Raw genomic sequence first — 19,218 nt, 5'->3', positions numbered from 1 at the left:
AATGTACCAGGAAATTACCACTCGCTGGTCACAATTGGCAGTTGGCAGCTGTTCAAACTTGACTTGGATATTCCAGGGTTTCCAGCTTCCCTAAGGGGATGTAACTCTTGTGAACAATGGAGACCGCTACATACATGTATAACAGTACATAAAACTTGATGAGCAAATGCTTGATTGATTTTCAATGACAATTTTATAGCCAATCGTCAAGAGATTGGTTTGTGCTCCACAATATCTGAAATGCTCTTAGTAAACAAGGATGAATCTCATTGGCTGAAGTTTGTTAGTCATAAATCTATTTAAGCTGACAGAGTTAACATATATGTATGTGCTTGTAACACAGTGAAAGAAAGTTTGTGGTACGACTGCAGTTTTATAAAGGGTGTAATTAACAGTCCTAAAGAGGTACATGCACATGTTCATGTATATTTGCTAATTTCGTGAGCAAAAATATATTTCTGATTGCAATAAATACATTACTGGAGCTATATTTGTTCAGAACCCTAATTAGTACATGAGCACTTTAATAATAATAATAATAATAATAATAAGATTCCATCATCGTCACCAAAAAGATATAAATAATACAACACAAACATGTCGCTAGCCACTCTCCCATTACACCATTTCTCGTTGACCTACATGTACATTTCTCTACGTTTTTGATAAAGGTGTTTCCAATGCATTCTGGTAGAATTATAGAAAAAAATGAGTAATTTGCGATCGAAACATTATTTCCCATAATTCCTCACTACCGGTATTGTCTAATTTCTTTATAATAATGCTCTAGTGAACGATCAGACGAAAGAGAGTACAGACATGTAAGCTACGATACGAAGCAGAGGCGTACTTATTTATGTAGTTCTGGCGACGCATCAGTGAATATCCACATTGTAGACATTTTACAACTCTACACGTACAAACTCCTGTAAGAACACAGCTGCTGGTGATCGACACAAGAACTCACGAGTACACATTCTGCTACATGCCACTTATAACTACACAAATACTCAGAGGAGAAAATAGTATACATGTAGGTACTAAAGTTTCAAGAAACTGAATACAGTTGGATACAGGTAACAATATCCCTGATTAGTTGAACATTTACCTTTGATGTACAACCCTTTAATGATAAGCTTCAAACATACATACGAAGGTAATATCAAACAGTACATAAGGGTTAATGTTGAGGTTTTCCTCTTCACCTTGCGTAGTCACACGGTCAGCATTCCTAAAATTAATCACAGCTTACATGTACGCATATCTCACCTGACTCCCCTTCGCTTGTTTCAGTTTCGTAGAAAGTCATATTGGTTCATAGCAGTGTCACAGTTCAACAACAAGTTCCCGAATGTGTATGTGAATGCTTCAAGATGTGGCTGCTACAGTACGGATACATGTAGACGAACCCGTCTGTGTGAACCTTCGTGTCACTCCCGTCTCTTAATTTTCAGTTACGCGCACTAGAGGTTTATTGTCAAAGTCTAAACAAAGTGACACACTGGTCAATCTTTTCGAAAACCCTTATAAACTCTGCCTTCCAGACTGACAATCATACAAGTGTTGAACAGACGACAAGTAACAGCCGCGTCCAATCCAACCCGTTCACACGACTGAGTGCATATAATTATCAGAAATGGTAGCATGGTACTGGTATCCAATGTTACACGCAACACAAATAAAACAGAAAAAAACATCAATTTCAGAACCACCAGTAAATCATTGTTAACCAATACACAAGTTCAAGAGAAACATGGCAGCCATGTTACATTCAGGTGAGGACCACCACTCAGACTTTTAACTTTAAACACGTTTAGATCAACATGCACACCTTCATCTTTTACAAGGCACATGTATATCACCTTCCGGAATAAATCCCACTTCATTTTTCTCCTAGGTATCACGCACTTAGGACGCATAAGCCCTACTTCAGCTTTCATAATACTCCAAAGTATGACACTGTGGGACACTGGTGTAAATCTTACTTAATCTTTCCCCAAGGTATCACACTTAGGGGCATGAATCCTGCTTCAGCTTTCTCAAAGATATCACACTTTGGGGCATGAATCCTACTTCAGCTTTCTCCAAGGTATCACACTTTGGGGCATAAATTCTACTTCACCTTTCTCCACTGTATCACACTTTGGGGCATGAATACTACTTCAGCTTTCTCCAAGGTATCACACTTTGGGGCATGAATCCTACTTCAGCTTTCTCCAAGATATCACACTTTGGGGCATGAATCCTACTTCAGCTTTCTCCAAGGTATCACACTTTGGGGCATGAATCCTACTTCAGCTTTCATCAAGGTATCACACTTAGGGGCATGAATCCTACTTCAGCTTTCTCCAAGATATCACACTTTGGGGCATGAATCCTACTTCAGCTTTCTCCAAGGTATCACACCTTGGGACATAAATCCTACTTCACCTTTCTCCACTGTATCACACTTTGGGGCATGAATACTACTTTAGCTTCTTCCAAGGTATCACACTTTGGGGCATGAATCCTACTTCACCTTTCTCCACTGTATCACACTTTGGGGCATGAATACTACTTTAGCTTTCTCCAAGGTATCATACTTTGGGGCATGAATCCTACTTGATCATTCCTTCAGGTACATGTATCACATTTTTTAGTCATAAATCTTGCTTCATGCTACATGTACCTTTATAATGACATTATCACATTTTTGGCTTGCTTTCTGATAAATACATGCACATACATGTATATTGCACGGTGTCTGATGCCAAGTACAGGTACATCCATGTACTGTTATGTGCACACACACATACAGCACGTTTCCAATGCTGTCAAACTACATAAACCTTTTGCACAATTATCACAACAAGCTCAATGTACCAGCATTCGCCAAACAATTTGCTTAATTTCAGGACATACATGTACAAGTTCATAGAAAATCAAGGCACTGTCAATTGTCTCCAGTAGCAATAAATCCAAACATGGGTAGTCTCCCTTGGTTCACTCTTCACTTCAGGAGGAGAGTCTCACTGCTGCTCACCAGCTGTATAGCGATTTGTCCACCTAGCTTCCTTAACTGTGACCTGAAAAGACAACCAAAAAAAAAGACAAATTACTCTGAACTAATTTAACAATTCGCTCAGTTAATTTTCAGTTATTTTTTCCACCTACTGAAAATCTTTAACCACTAAAAATCACATTTTTCAGTGGAATTTACGCATATAATTACTATAAAAATGATGCTAAAATGATTTGTTTGTGTCATTAAACATGCAAGCTTCATAGAACTGTGCCCATCATTCTCTTCACCCTAAAGTTCTCTCACCCTAAAGAATTAGGGTATAGGTATGCTTTTGTCTGTCAAGACCCTACAAGCTAAAACCATTCGATATAAATAAATAAACTTTCAGTTAAAAAAAATCAAAAACGTCAATTTATAAATAACAGAATATTGCACACTGAAAGTTGAATACCATAAATATTGTTTTTGTGAAAGGTAGAAATCACAATCCACTTTATGCTTCTTGTCTTGAGGGTTATCAATTCCGAGCAATATTTATGGTATTCAGCTTTCACAATCAAATTTCCTCTATCAAAAATAGGATGTGGAGAAAATTGGTGTGGTAGAATAGATTTCTGCTCAAGTTATATACGGAAGAAGCCAGTCAGAGCTCAATGAGGTCACGCTTACATTTTTAATGGTTCCGCTATCTGCAGTTTCTATGCGACTGTAATTACCTTTTTTAAGCAGTTTCTGCCAGATGCTTGTCTGATTGCCAACATGAGTTCTTCCCTAGGATCCAACTGCCTCTCAAAGCGCTTCTTGTTCTTGGGCTTGGAGCTTGTCTTTTCTTCTGTTTTGGGCACAACCGGGGCTCTTGGAGCAGGGGGTGCTGCTGGAGGTTGTGGAACCACTGGTGGGGGAGGTGGTACAGAGTTAACAGCTTGTGCTGTCTGCACTGCAGGGGGAGGTGTGACTGTTGCGCCTTGCATCGCCAGAGCCTGCATGCTCTGTTGCAGCTGCTCCATCATCTGTTGCTGCAGCTGGAGCTGCATTTGCAACTGCTGCAGCTGTTGGTTCTGGTCTTCTGGCATGATTTTGTGCTGAGCGAGCAATGCTTGGTTCTGTACCAGTTGCTGCTGCCACAAAGCAAACTGGCTTTGCAGCCGGTCATACTGTGCGTTCACCAACTCTTGCCGTTCCGTGGTCCCGCCATTATGATTCACAGGGACAGGGGTGGAGCTTGCTTGGTCCTTTGACGATGATTGTGAAGCAAAGCCGTTGTGGGTGTGGGTGGAAGAGGAGAGAGTGGAAGAGGAGGTGGGAGAGTCTGATCTCGCTGTGTTGGAAAGACGAACGCTGGACGTGGAGGTCTTCCTCAGACCTTGACCTTCAGCCTCGGTGGAAGACATGGAAGTTGTGTGACGATCAGAGGATGAAGATGATACCCTCATAGCTGGCAGAGCAATCATTGAGATAGACTTCTCCTCTAGCACATTCTCCACTTCGCTTTCGGTAGTCGCTGGAAAGTTCATGTCTGAGCGAATGTTGGCTTTATTACTTCCTCCTTGCGACAAACCACTTTGTCTTTCTCTGGGTGATTCTTCTGAAGTAGATCTGTACAGGGAATTCTCCAGGCCACTCCTGTCTGAGCGGCCAGACGGCTGCCTGTAGGGCTGAGGAACCATGAAGGACTTGGAGGGCTTGGCCACACCCAGACTGTGCTGGTGTGCAGCTGTGTTGCTTCGGCTTTCAACAATTGGTGCTGTATGAGCACTACTGGCACTTGACCTGATCACTGGTGTCGCTGAAACTGGCAGACGAACTGCCGGTTTCTTAGGTTTGCGACCTCCTAAAAAGTCAATTTTGTTCAAGTCTTCTTTAGAGAAGATAAATTCTTCCTTCTTTCCGGTTTCTTTAGGCTCTCTTCTGGCTCGAGTACGGTCTGCCTCACTACGCACGTATCGCAATATCGTGCTACGCTTGGCATCGTCATCATCGTATCCATTCACAACGGTTTTCTCGGTGTCTTTCTCACTCTGAGCCACAACGGGACTTGGCGGCCTTTCCACTTGTACCTCTGCATGTCTAGATCCTTCACTCTCCAAAGCTGAAGACCTAATGCGTCCTACTTCTGGCTGAGAATGTGTCTCAGCTTCTCTCTCGGGTTCCACCATGACCATTTTGGCATGGACGATACTGTTCTCCCGCGGTTCAGGTTCCGCACTTGTGTCCCAGTTAGGTACAGTCGCTCCAGGAACCCCCATGCTTTCAGTAATGTTTTTATCCAGATCCTTTTGCCACTCATGCTCTTTCTTGGCATCATCTTTATAGCTTTGTATCAAAGCAGACGGCCCCGTGAACACGATTTCCTCCTCGATAATTGTGATTTCTTCTTCCTCTTCGGATGTGGACTGCCGCGTAATAGAGTCTCCTGTAAAACCAGGAGGGACAGCATCAACTTTGAAATCATACGTAATTTCTGAGACGCTGGGATCTGATTGTCGATGAACTTCAGAGGAGCTTGAAACTACCAGCCTGTCTGAAACAGTGCTGGCCTCATGTCTGGACGTCTCTTGTCTGAAATTCTGGTTGAACACATCATCATGGCTACCTCTATCTGATCTGACCTCTATACTGTCTCGTGGTGACCCTCTAGCTGTGTCTTCATTTTCACATAATCGGTTCACTGGTGACTGGCCTTCATCTTCTGAAAATATGTCATTATTAAAATAGAACAAAGGTGAAGATTTTTCAAATATTTCAGTCAAATATTTCAAGACATAGAAGAGAAGCACAAAAAAAAAACAGCGACCAGAAAACAAGTGATAATTGTGACTTTGCTGGAATTATGCGGGAGCGCAAATGATCTCAAAGCCGTCTTCAACAGAGACCAGGTTTTAACTAGGTCAATTGACATTCATTAAGGTCCACATCCACAAATTAAACTCTAGACACAACTGTTTAATAATACAAGGTATACAAAACAGCTACATGACAATAGATATTATACATCATAATTCAATAAAGGCATCAAATAAGAATGTTTAAACCCAGCGAAGCTATTCCTGGCATCGCACAAATATATGCCTACAACTGAAAAGCTTTCAAAGCTGCAAGTTCGGCCTGCAACCTTTTTACAGTTGTTCTTCAACCTTGTTACATACATGCACAGACTGTTACATTTCGCTCCAAAGTATCACCTTTAACCAATTTACACCTAGTACTCAACACAGTAATGTTCAATTTACCAATTTCTCTTGCATAAATTACAAATGAAGTGAAGTGCTTGTTGGCGTGATTTATTTATTTATTTGATTGATATTTTACACAGCACTCAAGAATATTTGACTTATGTGACGCCGACCAGCATTAACGTGGGGAGGAAACCAGGCAGAGCCCCGGAGAAACTCACGACCATCCACAGGTTGCTGACACTCCTTCCCACAGCCGGAGAGGCAGCCAGCATGAGCTGGACTTACTAACCCTCCCTTAGCCATGGAGGCTCCCGCACATTTGCAAGAAGTGAAGTCCATTTTTTCATGAAGTGAAGTTCATGAAGTGCTGTGTGTAATAAACTGTACAAGTGTTCACAGATAAAGTGTTCAGAGATGAGTGTTCACATAGAAAGTGTTCACACAGAAAGTGTTCAGAGATGAGGTGTTCAGAGACAAGTGTTCACAGACGAAGTGTTCAAAGAGAAAGTGTTCAGAGACAAAGTGTACACATAGAAAGTGTTCACAGACAAAGTGTTGCCCTTGTAATAATCGGCAACTTTCTACTAATCAAGTGTTCAGAGCATCTGATCTATGTCACCTTGCACTTACACATACAAATTAACTGCTAAAAGTGTAATAATCTGTGCAAAATTGCAGGAATAAAGTGCTGTAGGTAACAACCTATGCAACTTTGCACAAATGAAGTGTTGTGAGAAATGAACTGCACTGTTTTAGCACTTACAAAATGCTATAAATATATGTGCAAATTTTCACTGGTGAAGTGCTGTATGTAAGGAAGAGCATCATTTGTACTTACCGAGTGCTGTATTAGAGTGAAATATAGCTGAATTTGAAATCCACTGTGCAGTTTAAAATCTGCACAAGTCTTCTGAAGTGTCGTTTGTAATAAACTGTGCCGGGTACTTTTCAATGATAATGCGCTCGGACATTTCGTAACAACTTTATAACACAAATCTGAAGTAATTTTGTGCTGTATGTAAAATTGGTTGAAGAAGAACTGTACAATGGTACCACACCCAGACCCTGGTAGTAGTTCTGACATGGTTAGCTCCCTTATACTCAACACCGATACCTTCACTGGATTTTCCCAACACCTCTTCTGCCAAAGCAATTGTTTCATCGAAGGCTAGGTTGACGTCATCGATGGTTGATATGGAGGTTTTGCTGGCACGGCTTTCACTCCGACTTTGCGCTGGTGACATGATGGAAGGGGAGATAAGCATTAGGGACACCACACCCGCCATGCATGCAGTTCATTGGCACCGTGTTAACTTGGATCAGGGTTATTGAGGGACACCACATAATCGGGGATACAAAGTGTCACACACACAAAATTTCTTTTGTTAAAATGATTGTTAGAATGGTCACTGCAGCCTAATATAACTTTGTTAGTTAGAATGATGAAGAAGTTCTAAATTGCATATACGCAACATAACTGCAGGACTCCAGTATTAAATTTCTCCCATAAAATCACATCTGCTTTCCTAGCTATAACCTAACTTTCTTTATCCCCTACACCAACAATAATACGATCAAGTGTTCATACAGAGAAAAACAATGAAGGTCTGAAGGCTTATTAAAAAAAAAAATTGAAAAAAAAAGCCCAACAACAAAACTTGTGTATGTTTCTTTTTATATGAACTGTTTGTTTATTTACTTGATCGGTGTTTTCTGCTGTACTCAAGACTATTTCATATGTGATGGTGGGAGGAACCCCACGACCATCTGCAGGTTGCTGGCAGACCGTCCCTCATACTCTGGACTACTGTTCACCTTGGTTACCAGTGTAGCAATTTAACTAAATCAGTCCATGTTACAGCAAATACCATGAACTTATTAATTCTGACAATAAAAAAAAAAATTCTCAAAAAATGATTGAATGAATATGTTCCTGACGGGTTATCATTTTCCAGGTAATATTTTCATGAAACAAATATTATATTTGTTTTTCTACCAGTTACAGAAATTGATTTTAATATAAAATGATAGGATATCATTTATTGTCAATTAAATTTTTTTTTTTTTTTGTATTAAACAAATATAATGTGTACATCTAATATACTTCTGATCTGGAGGAGACTCGCTATATACATGCACATGTAAATCTAGAGCACTCAATGTCTAAGTAACTTAATGTGTTAATGAAGATATTATATCAATTAGTAACATATTCAAACATTTAATTCTTAAAATTTTATCATGCAAGCTACACGTATTTATCAATTGTTAGGCCTTTTAAACTTTACACTGGGCTATTTAAACAAGATTAAAATCACGATGCTCCTGACCAATCATATTAGACAGAACTGTTAATCTTTCTTGCATCTACATGTACATTTGCTTGTATTTTGTCAATACTATTTTATTTACTCAAATAAGAAAGTGGATAGCATGAGTGCTCTGTAAGCTACCCTAAATGAAGAAATCAAAAGCCAGCCAAGGTGTGACATTTGAGGTTGCTAAGCAACAGAGTCATCTGAGATTTTAATAAACCTAATTTCCAACGACGACTTGAATGAAAATTGTAAGTGTATGCAACATGCTGAAAGTTCTAGTCGATGAACAAAATGAAACTTAAAACACCACAGATTGTTAATACAGCCAGAACATGTGCAAGAAATAAACGGGGATTAATTGTACAGTCAAGATCTCTACTTCAAGGCTGTAATTCTGTGCTATTTTTACAATTTTGTCACTATTTATTCAATGTGCAGCCAGTGAGCCTGCAAGTGCCTCATGGGTGGATTCAGATGGAGGGGGGGGGGGGGTTATGTGTGAATGAAAATCCAAGGGCAGTTTTGCATTTTTGTTCTGTGTGTTGAGGTGGGGGGGGGGGGGATTATAGATAGAGGACAAACCTTCAAGTTCAAAACTCTGCTCTAGATCCAGATACTGCACAAAAGCCAAAACCACTCACTGCAATGTTATATACTGTCAGGGGAGGTAACTTCCTCACAGGCAAAAGGTCAGTTGTAGTTATGGTGAGACACTGTGCATTGTGGGAAGGGTCCAGATAAATATATAGCCTCGTGCACTGATCATTCAGGTAAATAAAAAAAATTAAAAAAAACAGAAAAAAAAATGCCAGCGCATGCAATTCACAACTACAACAGAGTTTTACCTGCAGTCCCAATGGGAGGTGAACCAAAAAAAGAAAAAATAAATATGACTGGATGAATTTAAATAATGATGTGACAAAACTTTGTTAATAACAACAAACCGCTGTGTTAATGATGTGCAAATGATGTGACAGATGCGAGGTGTTAAATGGGAAAACAAAATGGGTATTACAAAAAGGACGCTCCTGTTACTGGATAGGTGAATCATAGTCTTACAGGCATCAACTTTTTTTTGGGCACGGAAGCGAAATCTTTTCCATCATCTCAGCTGAACCTTTTCCAAAAGATGACACCTCCCACCCCCACCCAATAGTGAAAACATCATAGTTTTGGCCCTTCTCATCAAAGATATTTTGAAACGCCTGATTTCCCTCAATCAGCTGATCAGGAAATTCTCCTATGTTTATGTAAATGTCTGTTGTAATGTTCTTAAATATCCATTCCTTAAAAACTTGGCAAACCTGTTCCCAGCCAAGTAACTTAATCAAGGTTTTTACCTACACTAATTATATGTAAGCATTGGCCGGTATGATGCATGTACATGTATGTTGTACTGAATGTGTACTACATTGTACAGTCTACATGTATCTATACACAAATGTGTAATTATGTGTACTTTACTGAATGTGTACGACATGGTACAGTCTACATGTATCTATACATTAATGTGTAATTATGTGTACTTTACTGAATGTGTACGACATGGTACAGTCTACATGTATCTATACATTAATGTGTAATTATGTGTACTTTACTGAATGTGTATGACATTGTACAATCTACATGTATCTATACACAAATGTGTAATTATGTGTATTTTACTGCATGTGTACGAAATTGTACAGTCTACAAGTCTCTATACACAAACGTGTAATTATGTGTACTTTACTGAATGTGTACTACATTGTACAGTTTACATGTATCTATACATTACTGTGTAATTATGTGTACTTTTCTGAATTGTACAGTCCACACATATCTATACACAAATGAGTCATTATGTGTAGTTTACTGAATGTGTACAACAATGTACAGTCTACACATATCTATACACAAATGTGTAATTTATGTGTACTTTACTGAATGTGTTCTACATTGTACAGTCTACATGTATCTATACATTAATGATTTTTTTTTTTTTTTTTTTGATTGGTGTTTTACGCCGTACTCAAGAATATTTCACTTATACGACGGCGGCCAGCATTATGGTGGGTGGAAACCGGGCAGAACCCGAGGGAAACCCACAACCATTCGCAGGTAGCTGACAGACCTTCCCATGTATGGCCGGAGAGAAAGCCAGCGTGAGCTGGACTTGAACTCACAGCGACCGCATTGGTGAGAGACTCCTGGGTCATTACGCTGCGCTAGCGCGCTAACTGACTAAGCCACAGAGGCCCCTATACATTAATGTGTAACTATGTGTACTTTACTGAATGTGTATGACATTGGTCAGTCTACATGCATCTATACACAAATGTGTAATTATGTGTACTTTACTGAATGTATACTACATTGTACAGTTTACATGTATCTATACATTAATATGTAATTATGTGTATCTGTATACATAAATGTGTAATTATGTGTACCTCTACACATAAATGTGTAATTATGGGTACCTCTACACATACTTTCTTATCCAACAGTATGGGAATTCAAACTGCCTATAGCATATACGTCCAGCACAAATTCAATCAAATAATTATAATTTGGGGAAGTTTATATATCTATATTTTCAGTCCTTTGGCCAGTTTTCCAAGCTAGTGCAACAAATTTTGAATTTCCGGTGCAATTAATTTTGTGAAATAAAGATCTAAAAAATTTGAGTACTTTTTCCCCCTATACATAAACTAACATGACTAAAGTTTAGTTTTTAAACTAAAATACAATGTAAACGCACACAAAATCTCTAAAGAAATCTATCTATTAGTTTTCAAAACAGTATGCGTCTACAAAAAATGACTGTTCAAGAGAAACTGTTGCTATAAACGGCATTCAGGATAGCCTATGTTTAGTACGACATCATTGGTGGTTGGCAAACACTTCACTGCAGAATAGCAAGAGGAAGGGAATTGAACCCCAACAGCTTCACAGAAATGTTTTTAATGACTACAAGCAAACTTGTTTACAAAATGAAGAAGCTGGCTTAAGTCAAAAGCAATAAAGCAAGTATTTCCTTCTTCAAATTTCCTTTTTCTTCGTATTTTTCTCCTTCTACAAAAGCACAGCTCTAAGGTAAACTATTGTCAAAAAGACATGAATGCCAAGGATCATCTCTGGAAAGAAAATATTGTCTGCAGATTTCAATCTTAAAAACAGATAACGATGTTCTATTGGCATTTCATTAAATAATATTAACAGAAAAACTGTAGGAGAATTTTTTTCCCAAATTGGCCTCTGGTTCATATTTCTCCTAAAACCTATGTAATGAGAGTTAGTCGAGTTGAATTCGTCACTGTTAATTAATGTAGAATCCAATCAAACGCATTTCACTTCTTGAATTTGATTTGCGCATATACAGCCAAATGGAAGGGATTGGCAAGGTGATCAATGAGCAAAAAGCTGGCATGGTTGCACTACTTGAACTAAAAAGTCACGCAAAAATGAAAACAGCATTCCTTATAAGCTCTGTACAATGAATCCAATACTTGTGTTTTCAATGAAGCACCCAGAATCACTTTTATATCAATCTCACTCCTTTATTTTAGTGTTAATACATCTACATGTACTTCCCCGGGACACCCCCACGTCATTCACCATTACAAATTAAACGGACATACTCACAAATTAAAAACCAATACTCACTGCTCCCTGGTGAACTCTTCAGACTGGTAATACTGTCAGCTGTCAACGAGTTATTTAGCTCTGCCCCTTCTGATGTCAAGGAGGTATTAAATCCGCCTTCTTCAGCGGTCGTCGGCTCATTCACTATTTCAGGTGCTTTTTCTTCGGTTTGTAAGGCGGCATTTTGGTAGGACGTATCCGGGGGTGGAGGGGTGTCAGGGGGAGGGGTGTCAGGAGGAGGTGGTGCTATAAACAATGGCGGGTCCGCACGTGAAGGTCTGCGTTGTAGGTCAATGTTTGGTTGAGTTGTCTCCCTTGTCTCAGGATTAACAGCATCGATCTTTGCCTCCTCAGTCATAACCTGTCAGAGGGAAGGACGCAGGAAAGGAAAACATGAAGATAAATTTAGTACATTCATGTAAGTAAACTTACTTGGTACAATAGGAGAACAGAATTTGTGCAGCATGACAATGGAGTTGGTACAATAGTACAGAATTTGCAACATGACAATTGAGTTTGTACAACACTACAGAATTTGCAACATAACTGAGTTTGTACAAGAGAACAGAATTTCTACAGCATGACAACGAAGTTTGTGCAACAGGACAACATAATTTGTTCAGCATGACAACAGAGTTTGTACAATAACTACAGAGTTTGTGCACCATGATAATGGAGTTTGTGCAATAGGACAACAGAATATGTGCAGCATGACAAATGAGTTTGAACAATAGAACAGATTTTGTACAGCATGACAACAGAGTTTGTAGAATAGAACAGAATTTGCACACCATGAGTTTGTACAATAAGAGAACACCATGACAACAGAGTTTGTACAATAAGAGAACAGAACTTCTACAGCATGACAACCCAGTTTATACACTAGGAGAACAGAATTTCTACAGCATGACAACAGAGTTTGTACAATAGGAGAAAAGAATCTGTTCAGCATGACAACAGAGTTTGTACAATAGGAAAACAGATTTTGTACAGCATAACAACAGGTTTGCACAACAGAACATATTTTGTACAGCATGACAACGGAGTTTGTACAATAAGTACAGAATTTGTGCAACATGACCAATGGAGTTTGTACAATAGAAAAGATTTTGTATACCATGAAAATGGAGTTTGTACAATAGAACATAATTTGTGCAGCATGACAACGAAGTTTGTACAATAAGAGAACAGAATATTTCAGCATGACAACGGAGTTTGTACAACAGGAGAACAGAATTTATACAGCGTGACAACGGAGTTTGTACAACAGGAGAACAGAATTTATACAGTGTGACAATGGAGTTTGTACAACATAGGTGAACTTGCAGTATAGGGATACTGGTACCTAAAGTTTGATATGTAAAAATCTGGGAGGAATACTCCTCCCAGGTAAAAATACACTTTCAGAAGAACACTAGAGCCTTGAAATGACACTTTTGATGACTTTCTGATAAGAAAATTAACAAAACATCAAATAATTTTTTCATGTGGCATCAAAAGGTGAATGAATCAATTGGAATCAAGCAAAGTGTGTCACTTTTGAAGTAAGCTAAGCTTAAGGAAAACTGTGTCACTTTAGAAATATGCTCAGTTTTAGGCAAAATGTGTCACTTTTGAAATAGGCTCAGTTTTAGGCAACGCGTGTCACTTTTGAAGTAGGCTCAGTTTTAGGCAAAATGTGTCACTTTTGAAATAGGCTAAGCTTTAGGCAAAATGCAGTAGTTTGCTAGTCAACAATGTAATGACAATATTTGTACTATATCATGACAAATATGTTTGCACATCATACGGATTGTATTTGCAAATTTTGCAGAATGATAAATACACAAGAATCTTTCTAAAAAGAGAAAGTTTTAAATTTACCACATCAAGTTCCCTCTTCACTGGCTCTGGCTGAGATCTGAGGTCATTTACCTTGGATGACCTATCCTCTTTGCCCTCACTTCTGTGTGTTTTGGCCTGGATGGTCTCCCTTGATGGAGCTCTCGCGGATGGTGGGGTGCTGGCAGCCGATGACCCATTACTACGCTCCCCTTTAGGAGGTGAATCACCTGCACAAAACAAACACAAACGGGATTTTCATTATTATGTTTCACATCAAGAAGAGCAGTCAAAATGGTGCAGCCTTACCTGTTAACTGCAAAGGCAAAGTCCTCATTACTAATAAGGCCATACAAATCTATATTTTTGTTTCCAGGGCAGAATTTTTCGAAGCTGAAAACAGGTATAAAAATAAAAATAAAACTGATATCTAATTTTTGCGATCTGGACAATTTTTCATCTAAATTAATTTAAGTTATGTTTATTTGATCAGAAAATCAGTAAATTTTCAAATTAGTTTTCATTCTAGTTCCAGTTCTTTAGTGTCAAGTCGATCGGCTTGCCCACAGAACACAAAATAAAACTGGTGCTCTACTGCAAACAAAAACAGAAAAAACAAACCAAAACAATAACAACAAAACATCTCTAAGAATGCTTGAAAATGGAAGTGTCCAGTGCAACTGTCTGCCTATTGTAGATGCTGTCACAGTTTATTTGCCATAACTGCTAATTTAAATCAAAATGATGAATTGCTTCAATTGTGATAATTCATAAGCCTTCGGCATAAGAACTCCCTACGCCCACTTGAAATTATTTAATTGCACAAAATACCTGCAGTACAGATATGCATCTGTGTTTTTAGGACGTACTGACATCCTCTATCTTTAAAATATAAAAGCTTTTGTTTACAAAAGACTTCAAGTGCTACAGGCACATAGATGTAACCTGAAAACAACAACACATTTAGCATGTTTAGGAATGGAGAGCTCTGATTGGTTTGTGTAAGTTAGATAAATCTGTGCATCTTGCTATGTGTAACCAAATTTTTTTTCTGTTTTGTTTTTGAGTTGATTGTCAAGCAGATGTAGGTTTGTGGCCAGCCACACCAACAGATAAACAGGCACAAGGCGCAAGATCATACATGTAATATCGGCAAGAAGTGAAAACTGAAATGTAAAATAAATATATACAAAAATACAAAATTCATGCTGTTATATTTTAAATGCTGTGATTTAACATTGCTACACATGCAAGTTAACCATGAACGGATAAGCTTTACTTACTATATCTATTTATTGATTTATTTATTTGATTGGTGTTTAACGCCGTACTCAAGAATATTTCACTTATACGACGGCAGCCAGCATTATGGTGGGAGGAAGCCGGGCAGAGCCTGGGGGAAATCCACGACCATCCGCAGGTTGCTGGAAGACCTTCCCACGTATTACACCATAATACTGAGAATTAAGCTGTCCTTATATTTTATTTCTCTGCAAAATAAATATTTCAAACACGGTGCTGACTGGTCTTAATTACAGACATTCACTTCAAGTCACCTCTTCACATTGCTGGCAGATCAGACATGTTAATCACACCTACTGGTACAAATTAACCATGTATAATTTACAGTGTGTAAATTAAGCCAATTGTCTGGACATATATAACAAACTGATTTAACACCATGTCTAGAGCCCTGTATGTAAAACAATCACACTGGGGTGGATTCAAGTTGATATTTACGTCTCATTCTTTTCCCCCTATTTTCTTTTTCTTTCAGACTTCCGTTATAAAAAAGCCCAACCTAATAATCGTCTACTGAGGTATCGCAGGTAACACACGCACAGGGTCTGAAAGTTGACGTAATTAACATATCCCAGCTACACAACAGGTTACAGGGTAAACGTGATTTTCCGCCTGGAGCATGTGTTAGCTCCGGGTGAGAACAGGCAACCATACAATCTTACAGGGAGTTCCAATCCTGTCACATGATTCACAGGTATTTTGGGAGGCAGTTTACGCATAAACAAAGTCACGATCTATCCGCACTGTTTTATGGGCATGCAGGCACACCGGTGTTTAAGTATATGGCGTGTACACAGTTTTGGGAGTGGGGGGGTGGGGGGGGGGGGGCTTTAAATGTACATCTCCTTGCTTAAACACATGTTAAACAGCAAGGCCTTTTTATTCAGTGACCTAAATCATTTGGATCTTTACGAGTACCTATGTACATAAAAACAATGTTACTGTTCATCTACATGTACTGTAATTCTTCAAATTCTAAACATGTTTGCAAGGTGTTTATTTCAGCACATTCTCAAGGCATTATTCTATGTGGGCTGCTAAAATTATACTTTTTTGGAAGCCCTGAAATTGGCCACTCTAACCAATGTAGTCTTGTCTCCAAAATCAAATAAAAAATGTGCATATATTGCAGTTGAAAGTTGCTCTTTAAAGAATCAGGGTACTTTGTATGCCTAATTAATACAAAGTAACCTGTATTTGTTGAATAATATATCAGTACATATGTGCTTACACCGATTGTGAAAATGTATTTCAAGATCTTCGTACATATTTGTATGTGAAGTTTGCAAGACATAAAGACGACAAAAATCTAAGGCTCGGAATGTTTTTAACACCATGAAACTGCCCCAGTAAGTGATGATGGCAAAATAAAATACTGAAATGTTGTGTCCAAAAGCTTTTGTTTTTACTTGGGTATTATGTGAAACATTTGACGTGAATCTACTGTGATGAAGGCTTTATGACTTGTGAAAGTGTGTAATTAAACACAACTGTAAGGTCACAAAATTTGCAACCAAATTATGCAAAACATTTAAACTGACAACGGGAAAACTAATTCAGAGAATTTTTAATGGTTATATATGCGAAACTTTGAATGTATAAATCTATTCTTTTCAACTTCATCTAACCTTAGGGTTAGATACGAAATTTTATCACAACCAGAAAATATTTCCACAAGTTACTGATCATCAGCAATCAGAGTCTAGGATATCATTAAGTATGCAAAGCTTATGCTCAGATCAAAGGTGCCACAAACGGAATCACCTTAAAATCTGAACAAAATCAGTCAACACTAAAAACCAGTTATTCAAATGTACACGCAGACTGCAAAAAAAATCCCTCCTCCCCCCCCCCCCAAAAAAAAAGTAAGGATCATAATCAATCAGAATCAAGGAAATTGCTTAACGTATTAACAAACCCATGGATCAAGCTAGTTTATAAACTTGATGTAAGGGTCTAATCTTACAAATGCAACACTGTGAAAAATACACAAATGATCTCTTACTTATCGCAGGTGGGGGTGGTGCAGGAGCCTTTCTGCGCCTCTGAGGAGCAACCTTGTTCTCCTTCTCCAGGGAATGACTACGCTGCAAGCCCTCCTTAGCTTCCTTCTCCTCCTTGGCCTTCTTGTCCACACGGTGGCGCGGCAACGTGGCGAATTCTCCAGAATCACATGCGAGTCCAGCTCAGCATCGCGATTGCGCATCTGACTGCGTAAGGAGGGATGTTAAGGGGTGGGCCAGGCTTAGCATCCTTTGGCTGGGCCTCGGGGGTGGGGGTCGGCGCTCTCTATAGACTCTGTGTCCATGCTGTTGTCTTTATTGTACTGCAGAGAGGAGGATAGTCTGTTGGCCTCCGGGACTCAGGTCCGCTTAGCGTAGCCTCGTGGTAACCACTGGAGTCTGAACTTGTCCGCGAATGCTCATGGGGTCTTTTGTTGGCGTCAGTTTCAACGCTGACAGATATCTCCTTCTGCACGCCAACAACCGAAGAAGCTTCGGCCTCAGGTTTCTCATTTTCAGTTACTTCCTTTGCGGCCACAGAGACATTGGCAGCCTCTGGCCTGCTAATGTGTTCTTGTGATGCAGAAACTGGTACGTTATTTTGTGCTTTGGACTTGCTCTTGACTTCCGGTGAATGGTCAACTGTTTTAGCACGTTCTGTCGCTGGTGAAGATGAGGTGGGTGTGAGTGAGGTCTGAGCAGATGGGGTAGGGGCATGAGCTGGAACACTAGGGGCATGAGGTTGGGAAGGAGATGCGGATGGGGATGGCTGAGGTGCGGATGAGCTCTGGGGAGGGGTTGGGGCTTGCTGGGGTGGGGGTGGGGCATGTCTTTTCTTCCCATGGCCTCTCTGTGGCGACTTAACACTGGTGGGTTTAGGTAGGGTGTGCGATGCCATGTCTCCAGTCTGGCTTGGAGGGGAGGCCACCATGGGTTTCTTAGCAGGACGATCCAGAGTTTGTGATGAAGTGGGTGTGGAGGTCATCCCTTGGGGAAGCTGTCCGTTGCTAACCGACCGTGTTTGGATGTGTCCATTCTCCTCGGGTGGCATCCCGGCGTACATCGTCTTGGGCGTTCTTGTTTCTGTGCTTCACCACTTCTTCTGAGCGGAGGTGAGCCCGTTGTTCGAGGCTTTGTAGCACCTGGAGTGTCTCCGCGAATGAGGCCCCATGCTGGAAGAAAGTTGTATAAGAAAGTTTAAAGCCAACTGAAACCAATACCCAGGGTGCTCAGCAACCAGAAAAACATCTACCTGACACACTGAATACTGTTGGGGCAGGATTAACATAAGGGCGTGTGGCTGGACAAAATCTATATGGATAATCCAGGTTTAGCTTAGCAAAGAAAAACAATTTAGACTCAGGAAATAATGATGAACACCACAAGCGACAAGTGGGCTAATAAACATCACCCCTTTGTTAGCAAAATTCCCTAATCAAGAACAAACTTTGCTGCATCCTGCAACTTTTGCAAAAATAAAACACAAAGACAAACAAAATGAGATTAAAGGCTTGAAGTAAAATTGAAATAACATTATGTTGACATAACGGGTGGACCAAGCCAACTAGTCTACCAATGTAGACATTTAATAACAACTTTGTATTAAATGAATAAGTGAATGCTTGAGATTTTTACCTTGTGCTTAACAATTTTTCAGTCATATGACGCAAAGAACCATTAGATGTGTGTACATATACTGTGTCTTCTTGTGGCAGGGCAAATTCATGTTCCTAAAGTGCTGCCGCCAAAGATACCATACAAGACACCCCACGGTGTCACAGTATACGGACACCTGGTCAACCAGTCCCATTTCCTTGCTGTAATCTCTCAGTGCCCAGCGCCAATCGAGGCAGCAACAAGTACCATTTTTAAAGTATTTGGTATGACCCGACCTGGGCTTGATCTCAGGTCTCCCAACTTTGAGGATTACAGCTTTGTGTGGCCCTACCTAATGTGTATATAATAAC

General features: G+C 39.5%; 1 protein-coding gene across 1 annotated transcript in view; it reads right to left on the bottom strand.

Annotated features, from left to right (window-relative positions):
• Positions 1-2,480: 2,480 nt before the first annotated feature.
• Positions 2,481-19,218, bottom strand: part of LOC135477837 (uncharacterized) — a 73,442-nt gene continuing 56,704 nt past the window's right edge. Inside the window, 10 exon segments of the mRNA XM_064758042.1 lie at positions 2,481-3,065; positions 3,721-5,826; positions 7,167-7,414; positions 12,147-12,486; positions 13,989-14,176; positions 14,820-14,891; positions 17,254-17,409; positions 17,514-17,609; positions 17,612-18,334; positions 18,504-18,562. Coding sequence (XP_064614112.1) covers positions 3,009-3,065; positions 3,721-5,826; positions 7,167-7,414; positions 12,147-12,486; positions 13,989-14,176; positions 14,820-14,891; positions 17,254-17,409; positions 17,514-17,609; positions 17,612-18,334; positions 18,504-18,562 — 4,045 coding nt within the window. The 3' untranslated portion in view covers positions 2,481-3,008.

The sequence above is a fragment of the Liolophura sinensis genome, chromosome 11, assembly GCF_032854445.1.
Source record: "Liolophura sinensis isolate JHLJ2023 chromosome 11, CUHK_Ljap_v2, whole genome shotgun sequence".
Lineage (NCBI taxonomy): Eukaryota > Metazoa > Mollusca > Polyplacophora > Chitonida > Chitonidae > Liolophura > Liolophura sinensis.
The sequence above is the reverse complement of the archived record's forward strand: the minus strand, read 5'-3'. Positions and strand labels throughout refer to the sequence as shown.